This window comes from Oryza glaberrima, chromosome 1 (assembly GCF_000147395.1).
Source record: "Oryza glaberrima chromosome 1, OglaRS2, whole genome shotgun sequence".
NCBI classification, from domain to species: domain Eukaryota; kingdom Viridiplantae; phylum Streptophyta; class Magnoliopsida; order Poales; family Poaceae; genus Oryza; species Oryza glaberrima.
In genome coordinates, this window is record NC_068326.1 from 516,547 (window position 1) to 536,648 (window position 20,102).

Consider the following 20,102-nt stretch of genomic DNA (forward strand, 5'->3'; position numbering starts at 1 on the left):
TTTAGAATGTAAGTCCAAAAATTACATATATAAGTGTCTAAATTACATATGTAATTTTAATATGTTTAGGATGTAATCACGATAAAAAGAAGAGGGAAGCTAGCGAAATAGAAAATAATAACTCACAAAATCACGTCTCTTTGAGTATTAATAACAAAGTAATCAAGTGATAAAGTCATCCTTGATATACACCTCGACAAAAATCGGCAATCAGCGTGGGAAGGTAAGCTTGATTTAAATCAAGGGAGATCTACCGTCAGGAAAACGACTGTTTTTTCCTTAAAAAAATATGCGCCATAAATATAGCAATACCGAAATACAATGATATACATATGCATATGTGAGGCCAATCTCAGACCTCAGCTAATCCAACTCATATATACGGCTGTCAAGATCTATCTAGCTACCGACTCATGCATGATTACCAAGCTAGTAAATATATACTCTCACATCAGAGCAAAATATTTTCAGACAAGGAGAGCAGTTTACCTTATATCCATTATCCACTTCCCGTAATTAAACATCACAGGAGAAACATGCTAATTACACCCAAAAAAAAACAACCAAGCTAGTACTCGTCACTACACAGTTTCAGACTAGTGTTTACTGTGACCACCAGGATTTCTTCCTTTTCCATCATCAGAAAAACACCCAAAAAAGAGAGCCAAAAGTAAGAACAGCACTACTAGTCACTAGCCAAGCTAAACTAAGAGAGAATCAGTTTCTTCATTTCACGTTGTTCCGTCTATCTGAAGATTCTGAAAGTTGGTGTCTGTCTTTGGCTACAAGAGAGACGTGGCCACCATCCACAAGAAGAAGCAGAAGCCATTGATGAGGTTGGAAGCAGACGAGGTGGCCATGAGGCTGGAGCTCGCCTCCGGCTTCCTCCCGTCCCCCACGCCGCCGGCCACCTTGCACACCGTCACCCCCGGCGGCGCGTGCGCCGCGTCCACCGCGGCATTGCTGTAGCACAAGCCCGGGTTGTCCCACGACGCGAACCTCCTCCCCATCCTCTGGTAGAACGCCGGCGAGAACTGCAGCGTCCCCGTCAGGTTGTTCCCGTTCAGGTACAGCGCGCCGATGTTGGGCAGCTCCGCGAGCCTGGCCGGCACGTCGCCGGTGAGCCGGTTGTGGTCGAGCGCCAAGAACCTCAGCCTGGTCAGTGCCGCCATGGATTCCGGTATGGCTCCGACGAGGCCGAGGTTGGACAGGTCCAGCGTCGCGAGGCCGCGCAGCCTCTCCCACCCGAGCTGCCCCAGGCTGCCGCCCAGCGGGTTGTTCGACAGGAGCAGGTCCTGCAGCGACGCCATGCCTTGCAAGAAGGACGGCAAACCGCCGGTGAAGCTGTTGTTCCTGAGGTCAAGCAATGTCAGGCTCCCGAGCCCGGCGAGCTCCGGCGGCAAGCTACCCTGCAGCAGGTTGTTGCTGAGGTCCATCTTGAGGAGTCCCTTGAGGCCACCTAGCGACGAAGGCAGAGAGCCGGTTAGAGAGTTATTGCTGACGTCCATGATCAGCAGCTGCTCGGCGAAATGCCCATTACCAAGTGACGCCGGGATCTGCCCGGACAGCCCGTTCCCGGACAGGACGAGCCGACGCAGCCGCACCAGAGACCCGAGCTCGGCGGGCACGGCACCGGTGAGGTTGTTCTCGACGAGCACCAGCGACTGGAGGCTCGACAGGCGGCCGAGCGACGCCGGTATGGGCCCCGTCAGGCCAGGGTTGGTGCGGAACTCGAGCGTCTCCAGGCTGCCGGCGAGCTTGTCCCAGCTGGTGGCCGGAATGGGAGTCGGGTTGGTCGCCGGGAAGCAGCTGTAGAAGGAGAGGGTCTTGAGGCGCTTGAGGTCGAACAGCTGGGGACTGAACTTGGCATCAGCAGAGCACTGCAGTGAGTTGTCAAGAACTGGGCCAATGCTCATCACTGTTGGGTACCACAGCCCATTGAACAGATCACATGACACTCCCTGCAACAAAATTCAGAGGCATCCTGTTAATTGCTTTTCTCCATTCAATTTGAATTCACAAACACACTTTTTAATAAAAGGAGCTAAAGCTTTTCTTTTCCTGAATTTTGGAATTTACAGTGCAAATGTTAGCTGTCACCACTTTCACACACATGGAAAGGTACCAAATGACGGGCCAGTAAACAGAATTTTTGGGTAGTACACTACTGGTAGTAACAGACATGGAAGGATCACATGGTTGACAGAATTTGATTAATGTAGTAACAGAGATTTGCTCCTTTTTATAGCAGCTCCAATTTCCTCGTTAGTTTTATATATCAGCATCAAAATGTAAGTAATTATGGTATTCTGGGAGGGCAAATACTAATGTGTTAATTAGATCCATGCCATAAAAGGAGCGAGTCGTGAGCAACTGTTGCTTATGAGTGAGTAACAGCAGCTCAAAGTGCAGGGATGGGAAAAAGGAGGACAGAGCGGCGAAATGTAGTGGAAAAAAGAGGGAGCATCTCCACAGCAAAAGAACCAAGGGATGAGAATATCATGAGATGAAAAGAGAAGACATGAGAATACTCCTGTAGTATCTGTATGTTAAGAAAACATGGAGATTTCAAATCAGAGAGATTCTTTTCATGTGAGTGGAAAGTTCTTGTCCAAGAGAATCTCCTATATCGAGTAACATCGGAGACCCAATGTTTTCAGAGGTCTCACTCAGCCACAGTTGAGAAACAGGGCAGCCGCAAAATGCAGAAACACTTCACCAACACAGAGGCTACACACAAGAACATGAAATTGAAACAAAGAAGGAACATACTACAAGGATACTGCTAAAATTTGGATCTTTCAAACAAAAATAATTGCACAAATATCTCAAGCTGCACTCTTGGTGCATAACTTAATGAAGAAATCTCTAGTGCAGATCACCCTGCCCTCCCAAGATCCTTTGAACCATGAATTTGCCTCACAGAAAGAACAGAAATTTGCTCAAAGCGACTAGTATCAAGAACTGTGTAGTAGTGGTGTGTGCAGAGAGAAAGGAAACCTGAATGGGAGACCAGCCGCAGGGGTCAGGATAGAGGGCGGAGCCATTCCAGCCCTTGCCGACGAATCCCTCGATGGCCGCGTAGAGAGCCCTCTTCTCCTTCTCCTCCATTGGAGCCGCCGCCGTGGACGCCGAGCCGTCCGCCGCCTCACCTTGGCCCGAGCAGCCATGGAGGCGGCTGTGCAGGGCGATGATGAAGAGCAGCAGAGAAAGAGCCTGCAGCTGCAGGAGCTTTCTGCTTTGTGGTTGCCTCATTGTTTGGCGCAACAAGCACTCTGCCGAGCAAGCAGACCTGGACTGGTCTGGACGCTGCAATATAGTACTCCTCGCTCAGCTCAGGCAGCAGCAGCCATGGCGGTCACTGAGCTGACTTGTGGGGAGTGTTGGGTGTGTGGCAAGCAAGATGGATGGATGTGGTGGGCTTTTAGGTGGCGAATATTATACTATGTGGCTTTCGATGAGCTGCAAGAAGAAGAGAAGGAGGAGGAGGAGGAAGGCGAGACATTCCTATGCAAAGCGCTGCAACCCTGCACTGGGTCTGGGGATCCCAAGGAAGGAAGGAGTGTGGCTTTGGTTTTGTAGGCGAGGAGAGGAGAGATTGGATCATGTGACTACTCCTCCTAGCAGTAGTAGAAGTTGACAACTAGATTGGCCCCCGCCCAAATCGTATGGGAGCAATCAGAAATGTATGGGGCATTTTTGTATAATACATCGACGCTCTCATTGTTTGGTCTTCGGCTTATCAGCAGCAACCCAGTTTTAAAATTTTAAAACATAATTTTAAAGTTAATTTTGATATTTTTATCATCGTTGTTTATTTTTCAGCATTGTCTTTAAGTTGCTAAGAACTCCTATATATAGAAGTAAAAGTTGTATATATAAATTATTTTTGTCGCTAATAAACGGTATACTTATAATCAGGAGTTGATTTTAATCTCTAGAAAAGATATCCCCTCATTGTTTGCATATTATTTAAATAGTAATTAAAAAAAGAAGATAGATTTAGGCTGTGTTCACATGTTCAGGTTGGGAATATAGTGCCTCCGCACGGAAAACGGAGCGGTCTATTAGCGCGTGATTAATTAAGTATTAGCTTTTTTTTCAACAATGGATTAATTTGATTTTTTTAAGCAAATTTCGTGTAGAAACTTTTTGCAAAAACCGCATCATTTAGCCATTTGAAAAGCGTGCGCATGGAAAATGAATGAGAGGGGTTGGGAAGAGGGGCATCCGATAACATCCTTACTCTACAAACATAGAGGTTTAACTTCTACAAGTTACGAAAAACCAATTAAACTATAGTTAGGTAACGTATATCTACAGTTACAGTTAAATTTCTTTTTGCAACTTGTATAAGTTAATTATGACCTGATGTAGAGTGATTTATTGGATTTTATTATTAATTCATTTTATTGTTTTTTAAATATTTTTTAACTGTTTAAATAATATGTAAATAATGAGGATGCCTCAAGAGTTTAGAATCGATCTGTGAAGGCGAAACAACGACAGCCTATAAACCTGCCATGACGTGGGTTCAATTGTACTCCTAACATTGTGGCACATGAACACCATGTGTGTTTAACTGTTCATGCTTGTGTTCATTTTCTCAAAAAAATTGTTTGTATGCTTATGTTAAGCTTCAGCCGCCCATGGTGAAAAAAAGCAGAGAGTAAAAGAGGAGAAGAAGAGAGGAGAGCTACTCGGCTTTACTCCGCTTTGCAGAGAAAAGTATAGTAGGGGTAGGGGGCATATGAATCGTTGGTTTTTAGGGCGGCTGCTGTTGCTGCTGCTGTGGGCTGTGGCTGTGCCTGCGGTGTGGGCGCGCATCACATATCAATCACAGTGCCCAATGCAATATGCAACGCTGGCTGCTGCTATCCTATCGATCCTACACATACTCCTATCACTAGATGGTGATGAGTAGTGGAGGAGTAAAAACTGGAGATCTGATGCCCACAGCTACGCGTAACGACACTGCAGGCTGACTACTCGAGCTACCACTCCTTGTTGTGCTAGCGAAGCGTGCTATACCGGCGAGAGATCGGAGACGAGGGCAAAAACCCATTCGTTGAGAAATTAACAGGTCGAGATGGCGACCAAATGCAAATCACAAAATCACAGTTGACAGAGGATGGATGAGCAAGCAAACTGATCGAGGAGCAAGGACAGCACAGAGACATGCATGCACGAGATAGCATAGGCAGCCATCCATCCAGCCAGGCACTGATCGAGGTGAGGCAGACAGAGATCTTGCTTTGCTTTGCTTCCTCCAGTCCATTGCACGGAGCATTGCAGAAATTGCACGAACACTTGGTGGTGGGGGGCATCGGCAGCGGCAGACGGCATGGCACGGTCGACGCGATGCCTGCCGCCTTCTTTCATCTTCTTCTCCTTTCGCTCAGCATCGAGTTGCAACAGTTCGATTCCTCTCCAGTCCACCAAAAGCCATTTCGGACACTTGAGTCAAACCTCATATTTGCCTCAAGTATAGTACTACATGGATATCCCAGCAACACATGCCCATCAGTAAAGTAAGGCAACCAACCAAATAACCCAGAAATCTATGATGATCCTCCTTGCCAACGAGCGCCAGACATGTCTGGATTATGCACAGGCAGAACAGTATCATATTGTTGTGCATCCAGCAGCTGAAAGCCTTGCAAACGAAATGCTACTGGGGCTCAACAGTAGTAGTAACCGGCACGGCAGCAGCCACTGCATCTGAAGAATGAAAGGAAGGAAAAAAAGAGCCCGTGCAATTAGGGCTTTTCAATTAGCAGCAGCTATCATTAAGCAAACCAATCAGTGTCAGCTTGATCGAGCCATGATTCCTGTACGACTCCTTTTAAGTGTATGATTGACTCGTGATGATGGATCAATCAGCTCGTCATTACGACTAGTACCCCTGTAGTAGGAGTATCTGTATTGTATGGATCTGTCTGAATTTTGGTGCACTGCTCTTTCTGCAAAAGACGATGGAGGATGATGGGCCACACATCGGCTGGTCTTTTATTATTACTCCTGCAATTGTACTAGTGCCATCGATACCTCTGCAACTGCAAACAAAACCACCCCCAAAAGGCTGAGAAAGAAAGAGAGAAACAAAACCAAAGACGATCTAGGAGGAGAGTACTCATCATGATTAGAGAGTGCTTTAACCGTCTCTCTTTTCTGAATTCTGATCAGTGTGAAAATGCAGGTTACTGTTAGTTCTGGCTCCCTGAATTAGCACTAGCACCAGTAGTTCTCACTGTTTTTCGGTAACTAACCACATGCCATGCCTGCACTGCAATGGTGTAGGAGGAGTAATTTCTTTACTGACTTGTCAGTTGACTGTTAGACAGTTAACTGGCCTAGGGAAGACATTAGTGGTGGTGGATGCTTCTGAATTTAAGTGATGCAGTCCTTTGTGTACTACTACTGTTCCATATCCAGACCATTCCTAGTTGTTCTCTCTTTTGAAATGCCAAAAGAATATCAGGATCAGATGGGTAGAAATCTGCTTTGCCCCAACAGCCAAAAAGGATGATACGTATTACTACTATTAACATCCATCCACATTGATGAAGCCAACGATAAGCAGCAGAATTTGCCGAAGACTCAAGAATCATTAAGGAGGAGTGCTCCAGGTAAAGAGGACAGTAAGACGTGGTGGTGTTTAGCAGGAGTAATAACAGAGCAGTAGGACGGTAGATGGTGAGAGGAAATGCAAACGAGATGGGATCGGATGAGGTGCTTTTGGTTGAGCAGTAGTAGAGTGTTGGAGTGGAGAGCAGCAAGCTAGCTAGGGGACCATATGCATGCGAAAACATGAGCGGTGCTTGCGATTGGGCGATCGATATGAGATGCACCCACGTCATGTCATGTGTGGGGATCCCAGATTTACAATGATTTTCTTTGGGTTGGGTTGGGTTGGGTTGGGGACCGGACCTCTCTTTCCGAGTTGCATTGGCCCATACATGCATCATTCCATTCAGTACATGTATGCAGCTTGGTAATACTAGTATATCATCAGTATACACTGCTCACTGATCATGGAGTATACTGCGCTGAAGTGAGCAACCTGCTAGCCCAGAGTTACAGAGTGAGTCCTATATGATGATGCATTGCAATTGCATTGATGGATGGAGCTTTGGAACGTTCCATTGTTGCCATTATGCTGCTTTGCTTTGCTGATAGTCTGGTAGCTTGATTTCTCCATGGTTGGATCATGGATGTGCATATCTGGCAGTATTCATGCACGTACGTACGTAGGGTACGGGTAGTGAGATTAAGACGATGATGAAGTACTGGTAATGAGAACTTGACTGCCTTTTGGGGATGTTAGACCCAAGCTAAGGTAATTATTGGTGGTACTAGGTCCCAGTGGTGCTAGTACATTCATATTCAGCGTAATTAAGTGAACTGCTACTACTACTACTACTACAGATCATCTAGGATAACAAGGAAGGATTGACCGATCGATGGCACTAGGTAGGTATTGTTGGGTATGGATCTTCATCATCTGGGCGTACCGTGTATGTACTACGTGGATCTGGATGATAGCGTTTTAGATTGGAAAGGACAAATTAATTATTAATCAATAACTGCAAATACCTGGCGATTAATCAGATGGCAATGCAAAAAAGATATATACAGGGAGTGTGTATGGCGTCTAGCGATTGTAGATGCAGCTGGGCTGGCGATGGATGAGAGGAGATGCAATGGTCGTGTGGTCCAATATATTTAGAATAGTAAGTAGATCATAGCCATGGCCATCGATCCCCCACAGGCCCACATGAGTACAATTGATGATCACAATACCAAGCATAATTACCTTTTTAATCATCTGCTAGCTAGCTGCTGATGTCGCCGGCGTCGTTGACAACCAACGGCGGCCATCCGCCGCCCCGGCGCTCAGAACTCAGAAGGGATCGAATGTGGACTCTGGTCCCAATCCCTAATTCCTCCGCTTTTTCTTCACCTGGCGGCCCATATTAGTCGGCCTGCGAGAGCTAGGGCCCGGATTGCCAATGCACAGAACTCGTATGGGCTGCACTTAAGCCACAATCCACTTCCGGCCCAAACAAATGGAACTCCCCAATTCCTCAACGGAAAGGTTGATCGCATTCTACAAAATCAACGGGATTAATTACCGCGCCTTCATCATTCTTGACCTTACTTACTATATATGCACTGCACCACGGCGGTAACACTGATGCCGAAGCAATGGCAATGGCGACCTACGCAGCAACGACGACGATGGTGCTCGTCGTCGTGCTGTCCATTTCGACCATCGTCCCCGCCGTGGCCATGGCCGACGCCGGCTTCATCGCCACCACCTGCAGCAAGACCCACAACGCCAAGTGCGTCGCCGTGCTCACCGCCAACCCGGACAGCGCCGACGTATCCACCGTCTCCGACCTCGCCGGCGCCGCGCTCGACCTCGCCGTCGCCGCCGCCAGCGACGCCGGGGCCCTCATCAACGACAGGTCCAGCAGGTACGGCGGCGGCACGCCGGAGGGGGACGCTCTGCGCGCCTGCAGCGGCGCCTACTTCGACGCCGCCAACGACCTCGACATCGACGCGCACGACAGCCTCGGCTCCGGCGACTACACCGCCGCGTCGCGGCTGGTGTCCGGGGCGGGTGGCGCCGCTGACACGTGCGACGCGGCGTTCGCCGCCGCCAAGGTGAGCTCGGTGATGGCCGACGTCGACCAGAAGATGAAAGACAGATGCAGCGTCGCCCGTGATCTCATCAACCTTCTCACTGAATTCCCCCCAACTGATAATTAGTCAATACATCCTCCATCTCTTTTTAACATAAGTTGGTGTTCTGTAAACACAGTGTGGCATGTGTTTTTACAAAGACTCTGATCTATTCTCTTCACAATCCTTTTTAATCCTCTCCCTCCCTATATATAAATATATATCGCTGATTATATTATCAGTCCACGAGTAATCAAAATCCTCTTGCAAACAGAGCTCCAATAATAATGACCCTTTGCACAAACTAGAGACATGAAAGGCAAGGCAGAAACAAAGAAATGAGCTTAGCACTCTACTGCTGTTGCTGTTCAATGACTCCACAATTGGTGATTAGGATCTTGGTGTATGGGCGGTTGAACCCTCGCTCTGCAACCACTGCTCTCTTGTCCCCGATCAACTTGGCTACTCTGCACAGTCACAGTGATATTAATACATGTTCAGTCTGCAAATATTCAGTTTGATCGATGCAAGGTCAAGCAGCTAGGTGGAGTGAGAGTGATCGACCTGAAGTATGGAGAGGCAGTGTTATCCTTGACGGTGGGCACGGCGGCGATCTTGCCGAGGACGTCCATGCCGTCCACGACCCTCCCGACCACCAGCGCCGACGCGTCCAGCTCCGGCGCGTCGCCGGTGGTGATCACGAACTCGGTGCCGTTGGGCACCACGCCAACCTGCTCCTGGTCGACCTCCAGCTTCCCGCCGCGCGCCACCAGCTTGGGCTTGGGCGGCGGCAGGCTCGGGTCCCTCACCACGATCGACACCGCCCCCGCCGCCGCGTGCGGGCTCCTGTCCCCGCCGCATTGCGCGCGCACGGCGCCCATCTCCGCCGCCAGCCGGTCGGTCACCGCCGGGATGGCCGGGTACGACACCACGCCGCCGTGCTGCACGTAGCCCGGCACGATCTTGACGAACTCCTTGCGCCGGTAGCCGACGCCCGTGACGAGCGACAGGAAGCGCGACGCGCCGGCGGGGGCCGCGTCGCCGAAGAGGCCGATGGTGATGCGGCCCGCCGGCTCGCCGCCGATGGACACGTCCAGGAAGGCCTTGGCGGTGACGGGCAGGTCGGCGATGCAGGGCGCGGCGGCTGCTGCTGCTGCTGCTTCCTGCGCTCTGGATGGCGCTGGTGTGGCGCTGAGGATCGCCGGCGCGGCCGCGATGGCGAGCGCGGCGCGGCGACCGAGCTTGGGCAGCGGTGGCACCGGCGGGTGGTGAGTGTGCGGCTGAGGTGGCGTCGGCAGCGTGGGGTTGGAGGTGTGGAGAATCTGGTGCGACATTGCTGGCGAGACGAGAGGTGAGAGCTGCATCGCATCAAAAGGATGGTGATTTGGCATATGCGTTGCGCTTGCGCAGTGTGGGTGGCGAGTGACGAGGCGTGGCTGATTTGGATAAGATAATCCATCTGCTTGCTACGTAGGACGACCTACCTGGGATTTTCTGCTACTACTCTCTCCGTTCTTTAAAAAAAAAATCTTAAACTGGATGTGACATATCCTACTAGAAGATTTGGACACACAACGGTTGATCCACTGAAATTTTATAATGTCTAAGTATAACAATAGAAAAAGATGGCTATAGAACAAGCTTTCATTATGATTTTAGTAAAATAAACCATGTATTTGTTGGTTTCCATATTTTTTATTTGTTAGAGCACACATTAGCGGTTGTTTGAAGGTGGTGTTGCCTGTACACCTGCTGTGTAATTAAGAAAAAAAATAGTTCATTGAATAAGAGATGACATTCACAAGGGTTTACATGTTTCAAACTAATATTTCAATTTAGAAACACGAGTAATTGTACACTTAAAAATTTAAACCAATGTCGAATAAAGGATCAAGGAAAAGAAGGTAACAAATAGTAATTATTATTTATATCGCTACTATCGTTAAAAGTTGACCACATAACAAACAACAATAATAATGATAAGAAATGAATGAGCAAAAAAAATATATTGGCTTCGGGAAAAGCTGTCCGAAAGAGTATCAGATAGGTTATCACATGGAGGGTATTATTTTTCATTGCGGCCTACCATAACATTATGAAAAAGTAAACTATTCATTTATTATTTTGTAATTTGAACTCTCTAAACCATTTAAAAGGGACTAAACGAAATCAAACAAGAGGTAAATTTGATTGGGCATCTTCTTGGATTGGTGGCAAGAGAATGGCAACATATTGGGCCTCCGATGGAAGCCACGTCCTGTCCAATTCCCAAACTAACCCAAACGACCCGTTTAATAGGCTAAAACACCATCCAAACCAAAGCGCACATCCCAAACGGATCAGCCGCTTAGGGTTTCGTTTCTCCCTCTCTCGCATCGCATCCCTAACCCTAGCTCCCGGCCCTCGCCCACACCCGCGCCCGCGGTGGCCATGGCGGCGGAAGCCCCACCGTCGTCGTCGACCTCCTCCTCCGCGGGGCCCCCCGCCGCGGCCGGCTCCAGCGGCGGCGGGGCGGCGGCCTCGCCGGACTCGTACATCGGGAGCCTCATCAGTTTGACATCCAAGAGCGAGATCAGGTACGAGGGCATCCTCTACAACATCAACACCGAGGAGTCCAGCATCGGCTTGCGCAATGGTAATAATTCCATCCCGCCCCCCGCGCCCGCCCCCCCCCCCCTCTCATTTCCTCAGATTCGCTTGATTCAGCGCTAGATTTGGTTCCCCCGTGAGGCGAATCTCAGCCCCCAACCTAGCTACCTGTTGTTCAATTTGAAATTTCTGGGATGCAACAATGTTGACCTTCGCGACTAGTTTTTCTTAAAAGATTTTTTAAGCCACCTGATGCTTATTCTCGTACCCGTACAACTCAAGTGTTGACTACGCTTTGCTTTACTTCCAGCACTGTTACATGCTTTGTTCGTGCCAATGTTTGATTTACACCTGTCTGTCCATTTGTTGTTCTCTAGTTCGATCATTTGGAACCGAAGGGCGCAAGAAAGATGGAGTGCAAATTCCTGCTAGCACCAAAGTTTATGAGTACATACTTTTCCGGGGAAGTGATATCAAGGTATATTGCTTTATGAACAGGATCACTGGTGCAATTTTGATTTGTGAAATCATTCATGCTTGTATAAACACACGTGTGAAATATTTCTCTTGTGTTACTATTTGCCTTGTTTTCATTGGGTGGGCCCAGATTCAGACTGGCAGGGGCAATGAAGCATGAAAAGGATGCCTACATTAGCCAAACATTCATGAGTGATTGCTCATGTTGTGCACTGATTGTTGAATTTATGCCATCTGTTTACTGCGTCAAAATGTTAAGTTAGCTGATAGTAACATCATATTAGGCTATGGTAGCATTAGCCAGTCCGTGAAGTGTTTTTGTTTGGTCAGTTTTGCGGTTGCATATATCCAATTTGTATCTAGATTCAAGGACATGTTTCCTGTAAAATGTCCTTTTCACTATCTTCTATCTATTTGATTTAACATGCTTTTGCACCATATCTCTACCTAAGGCCAGTTTATTTGTTTCTCCAGGATTTGCAAGTTAAGTCATCACCACCTCCACCGCCACCACCACAACCAGCTGCCCCGCACAATGATCCTGCCATAATACAGGTACCGCAATGAAACAAAAACATTGAAAAATACTTCTTAGAGCCGCACAACTCATGCAATTCTGTTCTGCAGTCACACTATTCTCAGCCAGCATCGGCTTCTTCAAGTTTGCCTTCTGCTGGAAGTGCAGTATTACCAGACCTCAGCTCCCAGGCAGCTCAATATGGGCTTCAGAGGCCAAGTTTTCAGAGCAATATTCCTCTATATCAACCTGGGAGTGCTCCATGGGGATCATCTGCTCCACCTTCTGCTGGAAATGCATCAGGCCTTTCAGTTCCCCCAATGTATTGGCAGGGATATTATCCACCTGGTGGGCTTCCACCTCATTTGCAGCAACCTCCTTTGCTCCAGCCAGGATTATCAGTTCCCCAGGGTCTCCAATATGCAGGATTGAATCCTACTCTATCATCAGGGCCACAAAAGCTGTCAGAACTGCAGCCTCCCTTGTTGCAACCACCTGGTACTACCCAAGGCCCTTCCTCTGGTATCCTGCCCACTACAACAGCACCTTCTGCTAACTTACTAGCTCCAGAAACTTCAAAGCCTCTTCTGCCGAACATGGGCCCTTTGTTTACTCCTCCGGTTTCATCTGTGGGCGCCACCCTTCCTTTAGCTAGCCTGCCAACATCCATTGCTGAAAGTAGTGCAATGGCCCCACATAATTTTAGTTCGCTTGTTAGCAATAAGACTGCGGATATTCCAGGTTCAACATTGGCATACCAATCAGTGTCACAGGCAATTTCTTCGACTGTTGCTTCATCTAGCTCAGCCCATATGGATATGCCCGTACCTTTGTTGGCATCATCAGGTCAACTACTGCAGAATGCTCCATCGATGCTTTCATCATCTCAGTCCATGCAGACACCTTTACAGATGAGCAGCAAAGATTTCAAGGCAGTTGAATCAAAAACTAGGGTTGTAGAACCATTGCTACCTGATCCACCATCACGTGCTCTTCCTGAAAATAATGAGCCTATATTGCCATTGCCGAAACAAACACCTCAAAAGGTACATCAGCATTTCTACACCCGTGTTGTGCTTTACAAGAAAATATTTTCCTTTTTTTTTTCCTAATCCTGCTCATTATGTGTATAACCATCTTTACATATTTGGACATGTGATTTCCTTCACCTTTGTAGCAGAAAATTAGTGCCCTTTTGAGTTAGTGAGCATGAGCTTCCCTATTTTGGCTTGATAAAATTAACAAGCTGGTCTTAGTTCTTTTCTTCTACTTCTAAGACAAGGAACCAGTCATTACTCGTCTGCAAACATATGCTCAAACATAAATTAGTGATACATAGTATTTTAGTGCATATCCTCGTCGAGTTTATAATAGCACGAATCAATTTTGAAATTATGATCTATGGGTCAAGGTGAGGTGAAAATTTTCCTTCTGAAAGAAAAGTAGGTAATATGTACCCTGATCTTGGAAACTTGGATACGCCTTCCTAATTGTATAATTTCTGTATCCGTACTGAAAGTTCACTTGCTATCCTTTACATCTTTTCTTGTGTCAAGCTTGATTTTGGAACACCATTTTGTCATATTAACATCACAAATGTGCTAGTAGTAAATGTTTTGATTATCTCTTCTATCCTTCAGTGTTTTTTTGTTTGTTGTTAGTACACATGCCCTTCAGTATGTTATTTCTCTGTTTTCTTTTTCAGTACAATGGAGCTGGTTCACACAGCAATCACCACTACAGGGGCCGTGGAAGAGGTAGAGGCAGCGCGGTACGAGTGACACTTTATACCTTTTGAGTATCCCTTTAACTTTTGTGCTCTTATTTGTAGGTCTTTAACTATTGTCTTACAATTTTTGTTATCCCTGGTGTTTGCAGTTCCCCTTGCTAATTTATGCTACGCATTTAATTAGAATAGGAATTCTATCTTTAAAAGATCCTATTCCTCCCCCACAGACAACACTTAAATAACTAAAACTATTTGAATGTGAAATCAAACTATTTTCTTTTTTAAAGATGACCTGGTAAAACTTGTAAAAAGAACTCCAAGCACACTCCTTTTTATGCAATACCTTCAAAAAACTGTTGGCTGTAACAATGTGGGTCATGCTAGCATCTACAAACTTGTGAAGGAACTGAAAACATGATGGATCTAAATCTATGGTGCCTATTTTTCCAAAGGCTTGGACTTAAGGCCTAAGTTGGAATGGAGGAATATTGAATATTTTTTGCTGAACTCAAGGCAATGCCATAATGCCTTTCACTTTGGTTTAGTGATTTGAGTAAAAGTCTAAGGCACATGTGTTTGAGGCACTGCAGTTTATAGAGCAACCAAATTAATTTTAAACTTAGCCGAAGATGCCCTTAAGAAAATGACACTCCACAAACCTTGGAATGATTCATGTTGTTTCCTTGTAAGGGAATATCTTTATCATGTTACATGTTTTTATATGATTATGATGCTGCTTATTAAAGAGCATCTGGTATTGATTGCAGTATTAATACTTTTGAGTCTGTTGTTTTGCAGTTTTCGCAGTCAGTAACGAATTTTACTGAAGAATTTGATTTCATGGCCATGAATGAGAAGTTTAACAAAGATGAAGTCTGGGGTCATCTTGGTAAGAAATCCCATTCAAGGGACAAAGATGGTGAGCTGGGCGATGATGTGTTTGATGAAGACCTGGAGGATGAGGAAACAGAAAATCCTGAGCTAGCTGCTAAGGTTTAATGATAACATTTTTTTGGACATATAGATTGGTTTTGTTTGTTTCAGCAATAACTAAAACATGTCTTTCAACCTCCATGCAGCCTGTTTATGTCAAGGATGACTTTTTTGATTCCCTCACTAGTGGAACATTTGGACGTGGAGGGCAAAACGGGAGGTCAAGATTTTCCGAACAGCGCAAACTAGATACAGAGGTACAAGGTCCACCTGCTTTCTTGATGTTGTACCATCATTGTTTTGCTGATGGTTGTTTTCTGCAGACTTTTGGTGATTTTCCAAGGCATCGCCAGCCGTATCGTGGTGGGGGGCGTGGTTACCGTGGTGGCGGTCGTGCCCGTGGGTCATACTATGGTGGCAGAGGGTATGGAAACATGGGAGGAAGGGGTGGGCAGGGTAACTCTTACCCTCACCGTGGTTCCTACTGAAGGGGCTGATGATGATAGCAGATATGTACTGCCAGTCATACCGGCTGGTGCTGTATCCTTCACCATGATGCACCGGCTCTTACTGTTGTCCAAATAAACGGAACTTAGCGTGCCCCTTGTGTTGGCGGGGGCCGTATAGGTTTGATGTCCGGTGGTTTATACCCCTAGAGTTGTCAGTAGATGGGGGCAGCTGATGCTCTATCATCATATAGTAGGTGCAAAGTGTGCCTCTTACTCTTTAGGGTGTTACCATGTGAGTGGGATTTAGTTTGTATAGGCGGATCTCATTCCTGGTACACCATGCTGGGCTTAACTCACTCGGTGACTCTTTTGTCTCTTTTCTAGACTTAGCTGTGTTGTTTGTTTTTGTACCTTTATATGCTAAAGAGATTGCTTTGACTTTGAATTTGAAGTGCTTAATCATCAAGTTTATCATATTAATATGGACTGTTGCAACTGAGATTACAACGGTTTTTGTTCCTATTGTTCTTGCGATCCGCTCTTGTTTGATTTTGCTGAACAGAGACAGAATGCAGAGTTGTGCTGCAAACTGGTGGGTGGTATAGGTACCAGTGTGGCGGTTTCTTTTGTGTTGAGACTTGAGAGCCCAGTAAAGTACAAACAGTGAGCCTGGTCGGCCGCCGGTGTGGCTGTGGGGTTGCACTCCTCCGTCGGTGGCTTATCCGTTTTTCAAGTGTTCTTTTTTTTTTTCTTCTTTTCCTTGGTGTATGGCTCACTTTGTCTATGGCTTGTCTTTGCATACCGGCCAGTACCATGGCAACGAAGGGAAAGATGGCAACAGGCACACGTGCATCAACACATTAGGCACGAGAAAGCACGCAGTGCACAATGGCGATTCTCCCTTTTCAGTGCTGCTTTCAAAAGGTAGACCAAACTTCACATGATGTTATACTACTGCACCAAACGAGCAGCATTATTTTCTTGTACACAAGGAAGCTATAGATGATGCAGACGGTGCCCCAAGAAAGAAAAATACTAGTTCAGTCGCGTGCCAAGCCAAGGAGAGAAGACAACACTTGCAACCAAAACTATGAACAAGCTTAGGCAAAAGCTGCATTATATTGCATATGGCCCTTTTGTTCCTACCTCCGACATATCTAGTGCTGTAGCCTTGTATGCGTCGTGCGTTTGCTGCTTCGTGTTTCGTGAGGAAGCACTGTTTTGCTTCTGAACACAGCTTAATACTGTAATAATTATTTCTTTCAAACAACAGCAGCTGCTTAATTAGCTTCTCAATCAGTGTTAATGGGTATACATCACAGCAGTATATTTAGATGTAAAGCATAGGGCAGCTAACAAACAAAAAAAAAGATGCCACTAATAATTACTGATCCGTAAGCACTAGCATGACATATATAATCCGCTGCCATCACCGGACGTTTTTTAAGCGGTTACACCTAATTAATCGATCAACTGCTACACTAGCTAAGACGACGACGACATAAGTTCTTCCAGTTGTAAACCCATCCAATCCAGCAATAAAAAAAGAGATAAAAAATAGAACCAGACACGAAATTAGAGGGGGTCTGCACCCGGTCTCGTTTGATCGTCTCACAATCACAATCTCTAAACATTGTCCTCTCTAAACTAAACTAATGCGCATATATAGGCAGCAGGTAGGACACGTCGCAGTCCATCGATTTGTATTGATAGGAAATTTGTTAAGACGGGTTAACAAGATTCCCTAAACCAATGAACTAATCCACTCCTAACCTCCAAATTGCGTGACAAAACCATACAAAAACAAGAGCCATGTTGTATGCACGCATGGAGCTAGATGTTGTTGCTAATGGCAAGCAAAAACCAGCAGCCAAGCCATATATACATGTATGGTTCGAGTCATGACATAGACGGAAGTTAAACTAGTATATTATCTAGGGATCCAATCAATTTCAATTGAATTGTAGAAGTAGTGGTTAGGATGAGAGAGGAGGAGTATCATGTTGAGAGAAACAGTAGGGGACCCTTAAATTTCCTTTTCTTCCTCCTCATGTATATGGTCCCATGTCAAATGTGTCTGTGTCATGGCATGGCCACCTCATCATTTGTTTTAGTCCTCCATCTACAGCTGATGATTCTCTACTACTCTAATCCTCCATCAGTCACCATTGTATCTAGCTCAGCTACTCATCACCACACACGCACAGTAGCTTAGCACATCACACACTTAAGTTAACTACGTACCAGTACTAATTAGCACTGTGTCACTGCTAGTATTAGTCCGTTCTGTTGTCATCTACTACTCTTGTTTGTGTTTCCACACACTTCACCGGGTCTCTTTCAAGAAGAGAGGCTTCTTGAGGAGCTAGCTTTCATGGCGAGTTCTTCTTGATGATGCTTTCATGGATGGATGGATGGATAATCTCAGGCTAGAGGATAGAGGTAGGTAGCGTGTGTTTGTGTGACAGAGGAAGTAATGGAGAGCCAGAGGGTGGTGGTGGTGGTGGAGGACGTGGGCGCCGCCCGCGCGGCGCTGCAGTGGGCCGTGCGCAACTTCATCCGCGCCGGCGACTGCATCACGCTGCTGCACGTCTGCCCGCCGGCGAGGTCGCGGCGGAGGCGGCGCAGCCTACGCCTCGGCGGCTTCCAGCTCGCCCTCGCCTTCAGGGAGCTCTGCAACGGCATCGCGGAGGTAAACCAATCAACCAATCAATCAATCAATGGTGGTAGTTGGGTCAACTCAAAACAAACAAAGAAAGAAGCAATTAATCATCTTGTTGAATTGTGAAATGGTATGCAGGCGAAGGTGGAGATAGTGGTTCGGGAGGGGGAGGTCGGGGAGACGGTGGTGGCGACGGTGAACCAGCTCGCGGCCACCACGCTCGTCGTCGGCCTCCACGACAAGAGCTTCCTCTACAGGTACCTCTACTCTAACTCTAACTGTAACATCAAAATGATTCCTCAACTCAACTCAACTCAACTGAATTCTCTTGAGATATACTGAACTTGAACTGAACTGAATTGAAATTTTGCTTTTGCGTCAGGTCGACGAGCCCGTACGAGCGAATGAGGAGGGTTGGGTGCAGGGTTCTTGGCATCAGGCAGCACGCCACGACACGGGACGGTTCCTTCAACGCCGAGCTCACCCAAATCGAGACCATCAATTTGCAGTAAGTACTATCCTGTACTACCACCTGTTAATTCTCTTCTCAATCAGCAATCACCTAATCAACTCCCAATTATCTGAGATACAACTAGAATAGTTAGATAGAAGAAACAAATCCTCCTCACCATTTTCAGCTCAGGGAGGAACGGTTTTCAGAAGGCGAAATCGCAGCTAAAGCTTCACCCTTTCAGAAAAAAATGAATTCAGACTCTAGTTTACCCAAAAGGATGGAGTAGTTAATACTAGGGGGATGCGAGCAACACAACACGCCCAAAATGGTTCAGTTGAACTCTGCCATTACCTGCATAGTACTCTTCACACTTCTTACATATTGCTGCCGATGGAAGATCAAATCCTTTTCTTTTTCCCATTTTGCAGCGTACCACCGCCTAAAATCCCCTTCCCAATGTTCACCCTTCCGCTGGGCGTGCTATGGAGAAAAAGATCAAAGGCAAAGAAGAGAAAATGAAGTCACCATGCATCACAAATTAATTTGTGATGATGCAGGCTGCAGTGCGAGTTAGGAGCTCACTGATTGGATCAATCCGATGAATTTGTTTTACCAAAGGAGCAACTGACAGATTGAGCTGGCTAGCTGTCTGGGTACATATACACACGACACAAACACAAATTTTGACAATTTAACCCTTTACAAAAACTATTTTTACAAATGAACCGCTACCAAAACTTATTTTAAATCTGACCCTTTTGCTTAACGCCAAATCGTGTGGCGCTGAATTTAGACACCTCAGAGCCAAATAGTATGGCGCTGAATGTACGTTGGCACGCTGACTTAGTCTTCCATCCGTCGTGGCACGGCATTCAGCGCCAGCTGATGTGGCGCTGAGGTGTTTAACTTCCGCGCCACATGATTTAGCGTTGAGCAAAAATGTCAGATTTAAAATAAGTTTTGGCAGCGGTTCATTTATAAAATTAGTTTTTGCAAAGGGTCAAATTGTCAAAATTTGTAAGACACAAACACACTCACAAGAAGACATGAACATCAAGTGAAACAGGGAGGGGGCACGGTTTCTCACCTGGATTTGTGCCATTTGGTTGTACTTGTACAGAGATGATCTATGTTGTTGGATTGACAGACACCAAGAAACACATGTAGTAGTAAATGATTTTTGTTTTACTTTGTCAAAGTTTTACACTTGTATTCCTGACCTGTTTCTTATCTAGCACAGTAGTGTTAAGAATTCAGTAACCTCAGTTGATGAGATTAAAATGGATATTGGCCAATTAAGCTTATAGCCTCATCTTTTGGTTTATGCTTATACTTATAAGCCAAAATTTAAATTTTCAATTTTAAATTTGGAGTTGATTTTGAGGTTTTTTCATCGTAGTTTATTTTTCAGCCTTTACTTTTAGATTGCTAGAACATATATGGGCCTGTTCACTTTGATGCCATTTTCAATCTTAACAAATTTTGGTAAAGTTACCCAAAAAATAGCTACGTTTAGTTTGCTACCAAATTTTAGTAACTATATAAGAAATCCTGCCAAAATTTTGGCATTGTTTTTTTCATCAAAGTGAACAGGCCCTATATAT

General features: G+C 46.0%; 5 protein-coding genes across 6 annotated transcripts; 3 read left to right on the plus strand and 2 right to left on the minus strand.

Moving 5' to 3' along the window:
• Positions 1 to 442: 442 nt before the first annotated feature.
• LOC127762091 (piriformospora indica-insensitive protein 2) lies at positions 443 to 3,572 on the minus strand. Of its 2 annotated transcripts, XM_052286458.1 has the most exons (3): positions 3,001 to 3,570; positions 1,541 to 1,961; positions 446 to 1,459 (listed from the first exon to the last, which is right to left on the minus strand). In XM_052286458.1, the coding sequence occupies exons 1-3, from the start codon at positions 3,253 to 3,255 to the stop codon at positions 783 to 785; spliced, it is 1,353 nt and encodes a 450-aa protein (XP_052142418.1). In that variant the 5' UTR covers positions 3,256 to 3,570; the 3' UTR covers positions 446 to 782. The 2 variants fall into 2 exon arrangements, with proteins under 2 accessions (XP_052142412.1, XP_052142418.1); XM_052286452.1 differs by having other exon boundaries at positions 443 to 1,961; positions 3,001 to 3,572.
• Positions 3,573 to 8,212: 4,640 nt separating this feature from the next.
• LOC127782102 (uncharacterized) lies at positions 8,213 to 8,775 on the plus strand. The gene has a single exon (XM_052309175.1). It carries the CDS (start codon positions 8,215 to 8,217, stop codon positions 8,773 to 8,775), a length of 561 nt encoding a protein of 186 aa, XP_052165135.1. The 5' UTR covers positions 8,213 to 8,214.
• LOC127769404 (peptidyl-prolyl cis-trans isomerase CYP26-2, chloroplastic) lies at positions 8,769 to 10,122 on the minus strand. The gene is made up of 2 exons (XM_052294992.1): positions 9,253 to 10,122; positions 8,769 to 9,155 (listed from the first exon to the last, which is right to left on the minus strand). Exons 1-2 carry the CDS (start codon positions 10,077 to 10,079, stop codon positions 9,041 to 9,043), a joined length of 942 nt encoding a protein of 313 aa, XP_052150952.1. The 5' UTR covers positions 10,080 to 10,122; the 3' UTR covers positions 8,769 to 9,040.
• Positions 10,123 to 11,003: 881 nt separating this feature from the next.
• Positions 11,004 to 15,864, plus strand: LOC127760694 (protein decapping 5). The gene is made up of 8 exons (XM_052284993.1): positions 11,004 to 11,323; positions 11,655 to 11,755; positions 12,229 to 12,309; positions 12,382 to 13,317; positions 13,977 to 14,042; positions 14,799 to 14,993; positions 15,080 to 15,190; positions 15,257 to 15,864. The coding sequence occupies exons 1-8, from the start codon at positions 11,119 to 11,121 to the stop codon at positions 15,419 to 15,421; spliced, it is 1,860 nt and encodes a 619-aa protein (XP_052140953.1). The 5' UTR covers positions 11,004 to 11,118; the 3' UTR covers positions 15,422 to 15,864.
• Positions 15,865 to 17,364: 1,500 nt separating this feature from the next.
• On the plus strand, positions 17,365 to 19,838 carry LOC127760702 (uncharacterized). The gene is made up of 4 exons (XM_052285001.1): positions 17,365 to 18,074; positions 18,183 to 18,301; positions 18,427 to 18,552; positions 18,927 to 19,838. The coding sequence occupies exons 1-4, from the start codon at positions 17,859 to 17,861 to the stop codon at positions 19,015 to 19,017; spliced, it is 552 nt and encodes a 183-aa protein (XP_052140961.1). The 5' UTR covers positions 17,365 to 17,858; the 3' UTR covers positions 19,018 to 19,838.
• The last annotated feature ends 264 nt before the right edge of the window (positions 19,839 to 20,102 follow it).

What these genes read in the sequence shown, in the direction of transcription:
- LOC127762091 (XM_052286452.1), bottom strand. Translation starts at nt 3,255, where the DNA reads ATGAGGCAACCACAAAGCAGAAAGCTCCTGCAGCTGCAGGCTCTTTCT. An exon ending in GCGGCTGGTCTCCCATTCAG is followed by an intron (nt 1,962 to 3,000) that starts GTTTCCTTTCTC and finishes ATTTTGTTGCAG; the next exon opens with GGAGTGTCATGTGATCTGTT.
- LOC127760702 (XM_052285001.1), top strand. Translation starts at nt 17,859, where the DNA reads ATGGAGAGCCAGAGGGTGGTGGTGGTGGTGGAGGACGTGGGCGCCGCC. An exon ending in TCTGCAACGGCATCGCGGAG is followed by an intron (nt 18,075 to 18,182) that starts GTAAACCAATCA and finishes AATGGTATGCAG; the next exon opens with GCGAAGGTGGAGATAGTGGT. An exon ending in ATCGAGACCATCAATTTGCA is followed by an intron (nt 18,553 to 18,926) that starts GTAAGTACTATC and finishes CCCATTTTGCAG; the next exon opens with CGTACCACCGCCTAAAATCC.
- LOC127769404 (XM_052294992.1), bottom strand. Translation starts at nt 10,079, where the DNA reads ATGCCAAATCACCATCCTTTTGATGCGATGCAGCTCTCACCTCTCGTC. An exon ending in ACTGCCTCTCCATACTTCAG is followed by an intron (nt 9,156 to 9,252) that starts GTCGATCACTCT and finishes GTGACTGTGCAG; the next exon opens with AGTAGCCAAGTTGATCGGGG.
- LOC127760694 (XM_052284993.1), top strand. Translation starts at nt 11,119, where the DNA reads ATGGCGGCGGAAGCCCCACCGTCGTCGTCGACCTCCTCCTCCGCGGGG. An exon ending in CGAAACAAACACCTCAAAAG is followed by an intron (nt 13,318 to 13,976) that starts GTACATCAGCAT and finishes TTTCTTTTTCAG; the next exon opens with TACAATGGAGCTGGTTCACA. An exon ending in GAAGAGGTAGAGGCAGCGCG is followed by an intron (nt 14,043 to 14,798) that starts GTACGAGTGACA and finishes GTTGTTTTGCAG; the next exon opens with TTTTCGCAGTCAGTAACGAA.
- LOC127782102 (XM_052309175.1), top strand. Translation starts at nt 8,215, where the DNA reads ATGGCGACCTACGCAGCAACGACGACGATGGTGCTCGTCGTCGTGCTG.